We start from the raw sequence: 14256 nt of genomic DNA, 5'->3' as shown, positions 1-14256 counted from the left end.
TTGTTTCACAGCTAAATGCCAAAATGCCATTTGCCCAAAGTTTTCCACGAAAGTAAACAGAAGAGGCGGAGGGCAAGGGCAAAGAAGACGATAACGCAGACGAAGAAGGTGAAGACGAAAAAGAAGAAGAAGCAGGCGCAGCATTGGCCACAGCAGAAAAGTTAAAGACGGACGAAGCAGCAAAAAGTCGGTTTTTGCTTTCAAGCATTGCCAAAACTTATGTTTTATTGTTGTTGTTGTTGTTGTTGCTGTTGTTGTTGTTGTTGTTTGTGGTGCAGCTTTATCAACGCCCCTCGCCCGCGAACCCACTTGTTGAGCATTAAGCTGATGATGGAGTAGCAAAAGAAAAGAAATAAGAGATGAGTAAGAACAGCAATAACAGTTACAGCAACAGCAACAGCAACAACAACATCAAGAAGAAGAAGAAGAAGAGGAAGAGGAGCGCAACGAAAGTGACATAGAAATTGAAATTCTGTCAGTTTTTGTGAGGGGGGGCTGACGGCAGTTTGTGGGCAGCAGGAGCAAGCAGCTGGATGTATACCCTGTAAAACTAAAAAATAATTATAAGGTCGCTCAAATTGATATTGATATAATTTACTAAGGCAAAATAAAATTAAAATAAATAAAATTACTCACATAATTAGAATATTTGTTGGCTTTATTTGAAAAGTATTTAAAAATAACAAAAATATATTAACAGTAAATACGAATTTGAGACATGTTTTATGCACTTACAAATTCCCTGCACAATCTAGAAATACTTCGATAAGGTAAAGTGTATCGACCAGTCGTATATACCCCTAAGGTGATTTTGTTTTTGCATGTGGCTCAGAGTGTGTCTGTATGACCTTAAGAGGGTGGAGCGAATGACAAAACTTCGTTATCAAACGCAGACAAACACACACACACACACACACACACACACCTTCAGACACACACTCGGGCACATCCATAATGCAGTCAGCGCACGGTCTGGCAAAATTCTCTGCCCGACCAAAAAGTAAACCCAAACATAAACGAGACTCCCGGCGATTACTTTCAGCAGGCGCTTGCAACCTTGCAACCTTTTGGCCTTCAACAGACACCAAAATGTTGACAGCTCACAGAGCGGAGTGGGGGGGGGAGTGAGGGTGCACATACGCCTGGGGTGCAGGCTAGCAACTTGTCCATCCAATTGGAGGGAGCTTATCTGCAAGTGCAACAAGCTGTCAACGGACAGCTTTGCAATAGAAACTTTGGACTACGTTAAATGTCTCATTCAATAGGCTCTAAAAACTCACACATTTGCATGTATCACACACACACACACACACACACACACATATACCACACACATGCAACATAGTTGCACGCTTCAACCATGACGCGTGTCCCACAACCAATTTGTGCGCTTTTCATACCCTGCATAAAGCTAAAGGGGTATACTGCTTTTAGGCACATATCGACCTCTATCTGAAAAAAGTTCCTGCTTATCATTTGCAGATCGATTATGATGATTATTTCAGGTAATTTAGCATTCGGCTTTTCAAGAATCGATAATTATCGATTTTCCACATTCCCGATTCCCTAAACCGATATCTATATCTTTAGCATATCTTGCATTTAATGCCAATTTTGTATTTAAGAAGAAATTATGAATAATTTACTTGTTGTGCATAGATAAAGGGTATAGGGTATTTGTTATTCCATCACTTTGAATCGATTGCTTTGGCTCTGTTAGTTTTTCGGTTTCTGTTGATGTTTGCTTTTTGCTACGACAGGTGGCGCTTGGTTGGGCATTAATAACTGTAAACGGTTTGCCTTGTCTGTGTGTGGGCGTGTCGTTGTGGGTGTGTGTGCGTAGGAGTGTGTGTGTGTGTGTGTGTGTGTGTGTGTGTGTGTGTGTGTGGTTGTGTCTGTTTGTGCAACCTGGCGCTGGTCATTTGCGCTTCAATTATGCAAATTTTACGTGAATTTTGCAATATGCGCCGCGTACTCGGACATTGTTTTATGAAGTGCGTTGAATGACATAATGTATACAAATACGCAGGTCTGTGTGTGTGTGTGTGGGTGTGTGTGATTTCGGATTTAATTTTCCAGCGTATTGCGTTCTGAGCTGATTTGAATACCCTGCAAAAACCATAAAACGCTTGAAAAGTCTCATTGAGTAAAAGAAAAACCGCATTTAAGTACTTGCAAAAGTTAGACTACTTTGATCCTTGATAAAAGAACTTGTAGAGTTTGTTAACATTTTTAAATTTCTTAATTTGTACTTGAGATCAGATCTTATTAATTTAGTTTGATAATTATAATAATTTTGTTTACTACATTTTATTTTTCAAGATTCTTCATAATAATCCATTTTGAGCAGAATTTGCAGGACTTCTTAAGTTTTCGTTGGGTTTCATCGATCTTAACTCAATTGTGTGATATACCTTTCATGTTTCTATTACCTTATCGAAGGGTATTTCCTCTCGAACTATACCGAAATAGGGTACTTCTTAGCCGGTCATTTAGTTGTGTTTACAGAGCATCTGCTAGTCGTGCACTCCCGCCTAGTTCATGCGGTCTTGTTTCTATGAATTCTGTTTAATGACTGCAACTCGAGAGAACATTTTCATTTGCATAATGAGCAAGTTTTTATTTTCAGTTTATTTTTTTATTTTTTATTTTTTTCTGCTCCACGTAAATTGATTTCTGACATCGAGTTGCTCGCAGAAGTGAATGCGCAATTATGGAGTGCCAGTGGGATTGGGGAGCAACTCCTTTAACAGTAAACGGAATTTAAAATTCATGCGGATCGATGGAAAATTGAATATTTACAAAATGAATTATTTATGACAGCTTTCAAGTTTCTCGCCAAACAGTTGTCAGTTGTGAAAATCAAGTTGAGTTCGTGTATTTTGGGGCATGCAACATCTTCAAATATATCAATTTAAAGTAAGCCAACTTCACCTGATCTCTATAATCGAATGGTAGCAAAAATAAAGATTAGATTCCAGATTAGATGGGCTTTATTTCGTTCAGCTTATGGCAAATGTTATTAGGCTTTTAGATATTTTTTTATTTTGTGCTCCTGTTGGACTCCTCTAAGTATGCTACTAAAATTTTCTCAGACTCTGTGTCGAAAGAGGAAGAGACTTGTTGCTGTTATTATGAAACCTGCGTAGCTCCTGCCTGGCTTAATGGAATCCAAGTGTCCAAGTGGGGAAAGAGGCCTGCCCGGGGTGGGGGTAATATAAACAATATATTATGCGGCTTTTTAAGCGTCTTCCAAAGAAACCTGGAATTGTGGGAGTCCGAATGAGAAGCCTATGGCTCGGATGACGCATCCAATCAATCTCTCAGTTCGGTTTTTATTTTTGTTGATTCTCTTGTGTTAGACTTAATTGTAGAATAAATTGCATTCGTATTTATTTACACAACTTTGAGTTGTTTATTTTTAATAACAAATGAATAACAAAATATTAATATGCTCTTTTCACAAAATCAAGAAGGTTATATTAGTTTCATGCTTATTTTGCAGTTGTCCTAAGAGTTAATTAGACAACTTCTGTTTAGCGAAGTCTTGTTAATTTAATTTATTTCCTAATTTAATTTCTTAGCTTAATTGAATCTAGCTTAAATTGTAATTGAATTTTAATTAAAGGCATATTTGTAATATATAAAACTATAAATGGAATTTAATTCAAATATTTTAATTTAATTAAAGCTATTTGCATATGAAAGCGTGTTCAAATATAAGTAAAATATTAAATATCATGTAGCTTGAACTCTTCAAGCTAAAAGGGCTAATATATAATATATGATAAAATATGATAAGTTGCTTTCCTATTATATATTATTTGCAATAACATCTTTATCCTTAATATATTCATTAAAAGATTGGGCATTCTTATAAGTGAAATTTGCACTTATTTTAAGCTAGAAATTTGTAATACTATCCTTAGATCCTTAAATTTCCATTTGAAATTGCAATCTACATTTTGTTCTTAAAGTTCGTGGCTAAAGTGGTCGTGCACATTTTTGAGTTGGATTAGGATATGCGCTCATGTTGCTTGATTGATTGTTGCCATTCCGCACTGGAGTACTTGTTGCCCGTGGCATTTGGCCAGGTCGAATTAGGCCACATGGCTCGTAACGGTTGCACCTGCACACCCCCCCCCCCTCCCCACCACCTGCCACTTGCTGATGCAAAAATGCGCCACTTGCCAACAGCAATCAGCCAAATGCATAAAATGCACATGAAAATTATAAAAGGAAAGTGGAAAAAAAAGAAAACGAAAACAAATACCAACTGCTGCACACGGCACTTCAGCTGGCGAGAAAGGACAACCCTTAAGCGTTGGCTAGGGCTGCCACCTGGCCGTTCAACTGGCGCACATTTATTGAGAAATGTGCCCCGAGGAGCATCGTCGAAGTTTGTAGTTTTCCGCCTGGACATTAGACTTATGTGTGCTGCTCAAGGACCAAGACACTGAAACCCAAGCCAAACACAGCCCAACCCCACTCCCACTCCCACCGCCCAATCTGAGTGCAAAGCCTGTCAAAGAGCGCGCGTGAGCTTTTCGCTCTCTTCGCTGCCGCTCAGCTCTCTTCAGCTGCCATGGGAAAGTGCGCCCAGTGGCGGTTCGGCTCAAAGGGGTTGCTACCCCTAAGCAGCGGCTCACCTTATCTCACAATGGGTCCCAATTGGGACTGTTTGGAATTACCTATAATATAATATTGAATAGATTTTAAAATTATTTTGTTCCAATGTATAGGAAGTTTGTTCAGAGTGAAGCTTGTCTTTGATTAAGACAAGATTAAGATAAGATTCAGGACAAAACAGACATCTGTCAAAATGTATGTCTGAAAAGAAGGATAGTTACCAGACTTAAATATGATATAGTTACGATTAAGTTAGCAGATGTTGATTGGCCAAGATAACTTGAAGTACAAAAGCGTTTTTTATACCAGAACTTGGTTTAGATAGATTGCTCCTATGACAGCTATGTGATATAGTGGTTCGATCCGGCCGACGCTGACTTCTGAAGATATATCTAAACTGTAAATATAGTTGATATATTGCCATTTGCTTTTTTTTATAAGAGAAACAGACAACTGAGACAGATGGCTTCGGCTTTGATCAAGAATGTATATCATTTGTAAGATCGGACAGAATGATCGGAACAGTTCGTGAACGAATTATAATACACTTATCTGGAGTAGCCCAATAAGCACCCTTATATATGTTGCAGAAGTGGCTAAACCGCCCCACAGTGCAGCGTAACAGGGTCAAACATAGTCGCCGCTTCCATGACAACAAGGAGTCCGTATCGGTCTGTTTTTGTTTACCCCAACAGCGCAGTCAGAGCAAAAAGTGTCAAGTGAAACGACTGAAACGGACAGCCATGAGCACGCCTCGACGAGGAGTTATGATCACGGATCTGGATCAGAGCGAACCGGAGCAGGAGCAGGATCAGGAGAAGGAGAAGGAGAAGGAGCAGGTGAAGCAGACGGCACGCCCAAGCAACGCCTCAGCCACGCAGCCGAAGCGGCAGCGCAAGGTGCTGCAGACGTTGACGGGCAATTTTAGTCGCAGATCGCGCAGCGTTGAGGTGGAGCAGCGCCTGGTGGATGGAGTCACGGCCAGTGGCAAGAAGAAACAGCAGCAGCAGCAGCAGGAGCGCACGCTCAACGGACTGGTAAGTGGCCAATGGCCAATGGCAAACCAAATTAAAAGAAACTCATTTTGAAAATCCCATGTCAGCTGCAAGCCAAGGAACAGCAGCTGGATCAGCTTCTCCAGCGCCTGGCCACGCTGCACAAATACAACGAGCAGTTCGCGCGGGAGAACGAGCAGCTGCGCACGCAAAGCGAGCAGTTGGAGCAGCGCCTGGGCCAGGCGGAACAGCGTTTGGCCAATTGCGAGCGCTGCCAGCAGCTGGATCAGCAGCAGACCGAGTTGCTGCAGCAGAATCAGGAGCTGGCCAACGATGTGGATATGCTCAAGACTCTGGTCTTTCGGCTGAATGTTCAAATCGAAAGCTATCAGGATCAGCGGCGCACGGCGGAGGAGACAACAACAGCAGCAGCAGCAGCATCGACTGCGTCTAGCTGCCACACGGTGCCCGCCTGGAGCAGCCAGCTGCCGACGCACACGCTGACGCCGCTGCTGCAGGCCTACGACGAGTCGATGCGGGACAAGGATGCGCTGCTCGCCCAATACGCCGCCGACTTTGAGCTGTTCGCCAATGAGCTGAAGCGTGCACTGGAAGAGAATACGCGACTGCTGCAAACGCAGGAGCAGCTGCGTCGCGATGTCGGCGGCTGGACGGAGGAGCGAGTGCGTCTGCAGGCGCAGCTGGGCGTCTGCCGCACCAAGGCCGAAACGCAAACGCGCAAAACGGATCTGGTCAAGGAGAAGCTGGTGGAGGTCATGCATTTCTATGAGCAGCGCAATCAGTCACTGCTGCTGGACATGAATCATCTGCAGGATGCCTATGCGCGCTGCAAGTCGGAGCTGGTTACGTTAAAGAGCACTGCGATGCCCACAACGCCGCCAGCTGCTGCTCCTCCTGCTCCTCCTCCTTCTTCTGCTCCGGCAGAGGTCACGCCCAGCGCCGTGGAAGCGGCGGCTGTGCAACAATGCAAAACGCTGCTGGAGCAGCTGAAGCAGGAGCATGCCAGGGAGCGCGCCGCGCTGGAGGAGCAGCTCCAGGCATGCAACACACGCGCCAGCTCACTGCAGCGCAGCTGCGAGAAGGCCAAGCACGCCCGAGATCGGCTGAAGGCGCGCCTGCGCATGACTTTGCAGTGGGCGCAAAAACTGGAGGCCGGCCAGGCTGAGCTGCGCGAGACATACGATGCAGTGCAGCAGCTCTCGACGCTGCTCAAGCACAAGGAGTCACAGCTGCGCGGCATGCATGTGCGCAACACCGAGGAGCTGGACAAGCTGCGGCACAAGCTCCAGCAAAAGGACGAGACCATACGCAATCTGCTGCGCAGCAAAATGGAGCGACGTCCGGCCGTGGATTAGGAGGAGGAGGAGGGTGGTCCACAACTTGGATTAACAATTAAAAATATATAATTTCAATACAAAATAAAATACATTAATAACTTAAAGACTGTTTTGAAAGCTTTTGAAGCACAGCTATGAACGGCGCCGGCCTGGTTGGTGTTAATGCGGCTGCTGCTGCAGTTGCTCCATCAGTCGAGCGCGGTGCGGGCGCTGGCCCCACCATCGGGCAACGGTGGTTCGCTATCATCGCCGCTGCCCGCACAAACGCCGCACGCCTTGGGCACCGTCTGCTCTATGTACATGTTTATCTTTTCGAGCACCTCGGGGCAAACGGCGCGCATCAGCTGATCGTAGCGTGGGGCGCCCAGTTGGCTCTGGAGATGCTGCAGCTGCCATTTGAGGTATTCGGTTAGTGGTATCTTATAAACGGGATCCTTCAGCACCAGCTGGCGATGCCTGTCGTCGTGGTAGGTCTTTGAATGGAAGTCATCGTATAGCTGCGGCTGAAACTCCTCCAGCTCGTGCTCGTCGTGTATGACCAGCGAGTCGTAATAGCGCGGCGTCGCCTTGTCTGCGCCCTCATCTGTTGCCGCATATTGCTTGTCCATCACCTCGCCGAGCGTCTCCTCCACCAGCTGCAGTATGTGTGGCAGGCGCGCCAGTAGCAGCTCATTATTGCCAAATATGGAGGCAAAGGCGAGACAAAAGAGTTTCCGTTTCTCGGCATGCGTATCGGCGACCAATGGAAACATCTCAATCCACACATCCAATATGCGAGCCAGTGCATCCGTTTGTGGCAGCTCCTGCACCACAGACATGAACACCGACTGATCGATGAGCAAGGTGCGCGCCAACAGTGTCAGATACCAGCTCATGGTCATCGGATATTCCTGCTTGAGGCACACCTGCTGGAAGACGAACGGCAAGGCGGGTCGCACCAGGCGCAAGCCCATTGTGGCATCCGTCTTGAGGCATGTCTCGAAGATGCGCAGCATGGCTATGATGCCCTCCGTGCGTATATCCTCAAAGGAGCGCACACAATATGCCACAAAGCCTTCGCCATAACGACTCAGGTAGGCCTAAAAGAATCATGAAAATTAGTTATAGTTATCCGATATAAAACAACTGATTCCTTTACATGGGCATCGAGCAGTATGTAGGCGTGTATTAGCTGCAGCACCGTGCGCAGATTCTCCGACGACATCTCAATGATGGGCAACAGATGATCGCAGAGCTGCAGCAGCTCCGGTGTCAACGCTGTCGAGTTGCCAATGACCGCCAGCCACAGCATGATTCCGTCCTCGATGAGGTAAACGTGTGAGCGTTGCTGAAAGAGCAGGGGGAGAGAGAGAGTGCAGAAGGTTCGTTAATGGCGCCCAGCTCGAAATATTGGATGCATACCTGCAGATCGGTGCTCAGCTCGATGACGCTATAGAGGAAGGGCTTCATGCTTTCGGGCACATCGCGAATGGTGCGCACAAGCTGCTCCAAGGTGCCAATGATGGCACAGCGCAGCATATTATACTCATGCTCTTCGCTCTCGCGCCACAGCAGAGGCAGATAAGCGATGAACTGCAAGGCCTGCGGTTCGATGAACTCGCTCATCTTCTCCACTAGCAGCGTCATGGTGCCCAGGACAACGATTTTAGTGTCGCAGGCGCCTGCCTCGCGGAGCAGCAGGAACAGCGCCTCGAACAGGGCAGCAAAATAGGGATGAAACGCCTCCGGCATGAACTCAAAATCATCGATAAGCAGATTCAGGGTGCGCGCTGCAGCCAAACGTATGGGCATATCCTCCTCGGGACGCAGCAAATGCAGGCACGCCTCATAGGCCAGCGGACGTAGCTCACGTGGCAGCTGCACGCCGACCCAATGTCCGACAAGCCAAATGATGCGACGCCGAAGAATGCGAAAATTGGACGCCTCCATGCGCAGCTCGGCGAGCAGCTGTGACGTCAGCCAGGAGCCAAAGTCCAGTTTGTTGAAGAAGTGAAACGAGGCCTGACCGACAGCATTATAGATGGCATCCTTCAGCAGTATGGCCTTCAGTTCGGAGCTCTCCGTCAGCTGCAGCTGCTGGGCACGCCGCACGAACTTGAGCACCTCGTTGATCATGATATTCGAGTGTTGGGTAAAGCAGGTGAAGTAGAGCGTCTCGACGCAGGGACGCAACTCATATTTCCAGGCATCGCCGCCGCCATCATCCTGGCCATAGCTCTCCGGATCCTGTTGCCATTCCGCCAGCTCCTCGGCCGTCAACAGAAAGTAATGTGTTACAATTTTCTCGCACAAATACGTGACACGCTCAACGCTAAAGAATTTACTTTGCGTTTGCGCCGCCGTCGCGAGCAGCTCATCCTCCAGCGTATTGGCCGACTGATCCTGTGCAATGCTATCGTTGCCGCTCATCATGATGCCCTTGAGCAGATTGATCGCCTGGATGACGAAGTTGCTGAAATTGATGCGCTCGCCGGCATCAAAGATCAGGGCGGTGCCCTCGTGGAACACATAGTGAAAGCTAAACTCCAAGGCCATCGGCACAAAGCGTGCAAAGGACAGCGAATGCCGCTCCATAAACTCATTCAGTGTCTTCATCATTTTCAGTATGAAACGCTCCAGATCGGCAATCAGCTGCTGCTGCTGTTGCTGCTGATTGCCACCCGCCTCCTGTGTGCGCATTCTCAGTTCGTAGCGCAGCTCAAGGCACTGGCGCAGCCGCTCGAACAGCTGCTCGATGAAATTCATGTGATCGCTCGACTTGTACGGCTTGCTACCACATCCGTAGACGAGCAGCTTGCGCAGCGAACGCATGGCTATATGGGCACGCTGCAGGCAACTGTGCGCCGCCGGCTCAGTCTTCTGCAGTTGCAGGAAGCGTGCGGTGAGCGGCGCCCAAATGTTCCAGGCCATGTAGCTGAAGATTTGTGCGGCCAGCTCCTCGAAGGCGCGCTTCTCGGCGAGCAGGCGGCGCGAGGCCAGCGCCTTGATGACATAGTGCAGCACGAGCAGCGTACGCTGCTGCTGTGCGGGCGCCTCACTGCCGGCAGCGCTGCACGACTGCAGCTGCTTCATCAGAGTGGGCAACAGTTCTGGCCAGCAGTCGATGCGTGCGATTTTGCTCAGCAGCACGGCCACCTGCAGCGCCACTTGGGGCACATCCTCGGCACTGTAGTGCTGCAGCAGAATGTCGCGTATTTGCTGTTTCTGCTCCGGCGCCAGCTCCAGGCGGGAATTGTGGCGCCAATAGCGCTCGATGCCATTCTTCAGATAAACGGCCGCCATCCAGCGTATCTTGACGGCATCGCTGAGCGTGGCAGCAGCTGCTGCTGCGGCGGCGGCGGCGGCCGCATCGCCGTCACCCTGCAGCTTCATGCAGAGACGCGCCAATATGGGAAAGAAGCCCGGCTGTTGTTCCCATTCGCTTAGCTGTGCTTCGGCTTTTTGCACAATTTCGTGATTGGGATTGGCGGCACCCTGTAAGGCGGCTGCAACGAGCTGTTCGGCTGAGGCCATCGCACACATACGCACGCAGGCTCAAGCACACGCACACACACGCAACGGTCTCCAAGCAGTGGACAGACGAGTTGGAAGCCACCAAATTGGTGCACAAACTGTCTGATGCTGTTTGCAGCGAACTTGTGAAAATTATTGACGAAAAATTACATCGCCATTCCGGCTGAGGCGCTATTGAATTAGTGATGTTGAGTAAAATATATCGATACCCAAAAATGTATCGATAATCAGTCTGTCAAAAACTGCCATGCTTGCTACGTACCAGTCCTAGTCGTAATAACTACATTTATAGATATCATCCGATTTGCTTTTAAAGATGAGTTTATTATACATTTGTTTTGGCTTTCGTTTGGTGCAATTTCGTTTAGAAGCAATTTTGTTGGTAATTAAAGAACTCTATAATGCCGATTGCTATTGGTGTTGAATACGAAATTTACTTATATTGTGCTAAGCTACTGTACTAAAATATATTTATTAATATACATAACCAAGACAGTTTAATTTGACAAATGCATGCTAGCATGCTCGTTAGCTGCGTACCATTTCGTCCAATTAATCGCATTTAATTGATGTGACAGCATGAAATGCAACTATCGCCAGCCATTCAGAAGGTTGGCAACGCAGCGGAGCAAAACAGCTGATGGACTATATTGGCAACGCGATATCGATACTTATTGTTGGCAACGTAAACAGAATTTGATATCAGTACAATTAATAGATAACAGAAATATATGAAAAAAGTTTAGTCACAAGCAACACCATTGCTTAACCTGAAACATGTTGAAGGCGGTAATTTTGATTGGCGGCCCGCAAAAGGGCACCCGCTTTCGCCCGCTGTCGCTGGATACGCCCAAGCCGCTGTTCCCAGTCGCCGGACGCCCGCTGATAGCTCATCACATCGAAGCCTGCGTCCAGCTGAAGGAGCTGCGGGAGATTCTCATCATTGGCTTTTATCCGCAGACCCAAATGGAGGGCTTTGTGGGCGACATGCAGGCGCTCTACAGCAGCAGCAATATAAACATCAGGTGAGGTTTCTGTGCATACCCTGTAGCCAGTGCAGTAAATGGGTATATTAGCTCGGGCCTTCGCTTGCGGCCTTCTTCCGCCTGTCTCTATAGATGTGTATATAAACAGCCCAGATAGATCAGGCCTAAAGTTTTTCGTAGATCAATTGAATTTCAAATTTTAGATAACTTCTCGATTTCGATTAATATCGATTTTGGTTTGTTCTATTTCTTGTTTCTCGCATACTCATAGCTAATGATGCGAAATGTTGAGCTACCGTTATTTTTATATACCGTTATTTCGATAAATATCGATTTCAGTCAATTCATTTTGCCTACGTGACTACACTTAGCTGGAGACCATAAATTCGGCAATCAGATTCTCCCAGAGAATATCCTGCTCCAAAATATATTCATATGTGAATTTCCGTATCAATATTCATTTTGTGCTGGCAACCGGAATACAGGGTATCGGCTGGCCCACTCCCGTCTAGGCTACAGTGTGGTTCATAGCTGACGTGTTCTTTTGCTTTTTTTAAGGTATCTGCAGGAGTTCACATCCCTGGGCACCGCCGGCGGCATGTACCACTTTCGCGATCAGATACGCGCCGGCAATCCGCGCGCCTTTTTTGTGCTCAACGGCGATGTTTGCGCCGACTTTCCGCTGGAGGAGCTCCACAAATTTCACATGGAGCGGCCGGCGAGCGCCTTGGTGACGATCATGAGCACGGAGGCGACACGGCAGCAATCGCTGCACTATGGCTGCCTCGTATTCGATCGCGCCAGTGGTGCTGTGTCGCACTATGTGGAGAAGCCGAGCTCCTATGTCTCCACCTACATCAATTGCGGCGTCTATGTGTGCTCCATGGATATATTCACGAAGCTGGCCCAAATCTTTCATGCCAAGTGCGAGGAGTACAGTTGCATCAGCTACAGCAATGGCAATGGCAACGGCAAGGAGCAGGGTCACATCAAGTGGGAGCAGGAGGTGCTCACCCCGCTGGCGGGCACCGACAAGCTCTTTGCCATGCCGGTGCCCAATTGGTGGTCACAGCTGAAGACCGCCGGCTCGGCCATCTATGCCAATCGGCACTATCTGGCGCTCTACAAGCGCACCCATCCCGAGCGTCTGGCCAATGTGGGCAGCAAACGTGGCGAAGGCGATGGCAATCTGATATGCACCGTCTATCCGGATGTCTATGTGCATCCCAGTGCCACGGTGCATCACTCGGCGGTGGTGAGTATTTGCACAGCAGCTGTTTATACCCTCGACACATAGCTTGAAAAGGGTGTTTCCTTAAGAAAGATCTGTCGCTCCAATCCCATACAAGTAGACATTTATATGATTCACATGGACAGTCGAGTCGATCTGGCCACGTCAAGCTATTTGTGGCCCATTCAGAATATACGCACATCAAGCGTATTTTATCGATCAATTCCCACAATTTCTGTGATCGATACATATCTTTTCTTGGCCTAGTTTTTCTTTTATCTTTGAGGTACAACAAGTACCTAAACTTAGTTCTCATGTGCCCCACGCGTACTAAATTATTATCGATTAATATCGATTTACATAGTATCGATATCGATTTTATAGCATAAAAAGATCTAGATGGTGCCTACTATTATTTGTATATAGATATTTCTGATATACAGTTCAAAGTAAGCTGGCAGCAATCACAAGTCCTTTCTTGTTCCAAACAGCTTGGCCCCAACGTGGCCATTGGTCCGGGAGTTACTATCGGACCTGGCGTTCGCATACGCGAATCCATTGTCCTGGAGCAGGCGCAGATCAAGGATCACACGCTTATCCTGCACTCGATTGTGGGGCGTGGCTGCAGCATAGGCGCCTGGACGCGCGTCGAGGGCACGCCCAGTGATCCCGATCCAAATAAGCCCTTTGCCAAAATGGAAAATCCGCCGCTGTTCAACAACGAGGGCAAACTGAATCCATCCATAACCATATTGGGTTTGTTTCTACAATTCATATAATCAAATATTTCTAATTAACATTATTTTCGTTTTTTACTCATCCCAAAGGCTGCTTTGTGCAAATACCCGCGGAGAAGATTCTGCTCAACAGTATTGTCCTGCCGCACAAGGAGCTCAGTCGCAGTTTCAAGAACGAAATTATTTTGTGAAGAGCGAAAAGCCACGTGCCTCTTAATATATATAATCAGTATGCTAAATATCCTTGTATTGTGCAATCATCCTTCAAACGGTCGCAAATGCCATTTAAATAATTATTTTTATTCGTTTTACAGCACTTGTACGAAATTTGCATGCATGCAACGAGCTGCATGACATGCTGCTTGATACTTTTATCTAAAAATATATTTTATTGTCTGTTCACAAAGTTCAAAGAGAAGAGTGCAAGTTATAGGGACAGACAGCGTCCATGTTTTACAACTTTTTTTCAAAAATAAACTAATTTTATTATATTTATTTGAGTCAAAATAAAGTTTTGCAAAAAGTTAAATTTTTGTATTTTAAATAATGAGCAACTTATATAAATAAATAGAAATTGGCAATGATGATTTTGGCATTAGCTCGATATAGTTTTTAGAAGGAGATTTCCTACAGAGCTTTTGCCTTTACGGTTAACAGTTCTTTCTAGATTTTTATTAATTTTGCAACACTAAAAATTTCAAGCAGCATTAGCAGCCAGTCTGTATGACAGCTGCATGTCATGCAGCACATTCGGGCTCCAATGCTGCATGTCATGCACTGGCGCCCAGGTAGGCAGCACACTCCAAT

General features: G+C 46.7%; 3 protein-coding genes across 3 annotated transcripts; 2 read left to right on the top strand and 1 right to left on the bottom strand.

The window, feature by feature from the left end:
- Window positions 1-5324: 5324 nt before the first annotated feature.
- Window positions 5325-7064, top strand: Cep89 (Centrosomal protein 89kDa). Its single transcript, XM_002049312.4, has 2 exons — window positions 5325-5666; window positions 5732-7064. The coding sequence occupies exons 1-2, from the start codon at window positions 5373-5375 to the stop codon at window positions 6998-7000; spliced, it is 1563 nt and encodes a 520-aa protein (XP_002049348.1). The 5' UTR covers window positions 5325-5372; the 3' UTR covers window positions 7001-7064.
- On the bottom strand, window positions 7031-10666 carry Impbeta11 (importin beta11). Its single transcript, XM_002049313.4, has 3 exons — window positions 8384-10666; window positions 8121-8309; window positions 7031-8061 (listed from the first exon to the last, which is right to left on the bottom strand). Exons 1-3 carry the CDS (start codon window positions 10502-10504, stop codon window positions 7171-7173), a joined length of 3201 nt encoding a protein of 1066 aa, XP_002049349.2. The 5' UTR covers window positions 10505-10666; the 3' UTR covers window positions 7031-7170.
- Window positions 10667-11119: 453 nt separating this feature from the next.
- On the top strand, window positions 11120-13940 carry Gmppa (GDP-mannose pyrophosphorylase A). Its single transcript, XM_002049314.4, has 4 exons — window positions 11120-11520; window positions 12040-12736; window positions 13204-13468; window positions 13540-13940. The coding sequence occupies exons 1-4, from the start codon at window positions 11273-11275 to the stop codon at window positions 13638-13640; spliced, it is 1311 nt and encodes a 436-aa protein (XP_002049350.1). The 5' UTR covers window positions 11120-11272; the 3' UTR covers window positions 13641-13940.
- The last annotated feature ends 316 nt before the right edge of the window (window positions 13941-14256 follow it).

Source organism: Drosophila virilis, chromosome 5 (genome assembly GCF_030788295.1).
Source record: "Drosophila virilis strain 15010-1051.87 chromosome 5, Dvir_AGI_RSII-ME, whole genome shotgun sequence".
NCBI classification, from domain to species: domain Eukaryota; kingdom Metazoa; phylum Arthropoda; class Insecta; order Diptera; family Drosophilidae; genus Drosophila; species Drosophila virilis.
Note: the sequence above shows the minus strand (reverse complement) of the source record. Positions and strands in the feature narration are given on the sequence as shown.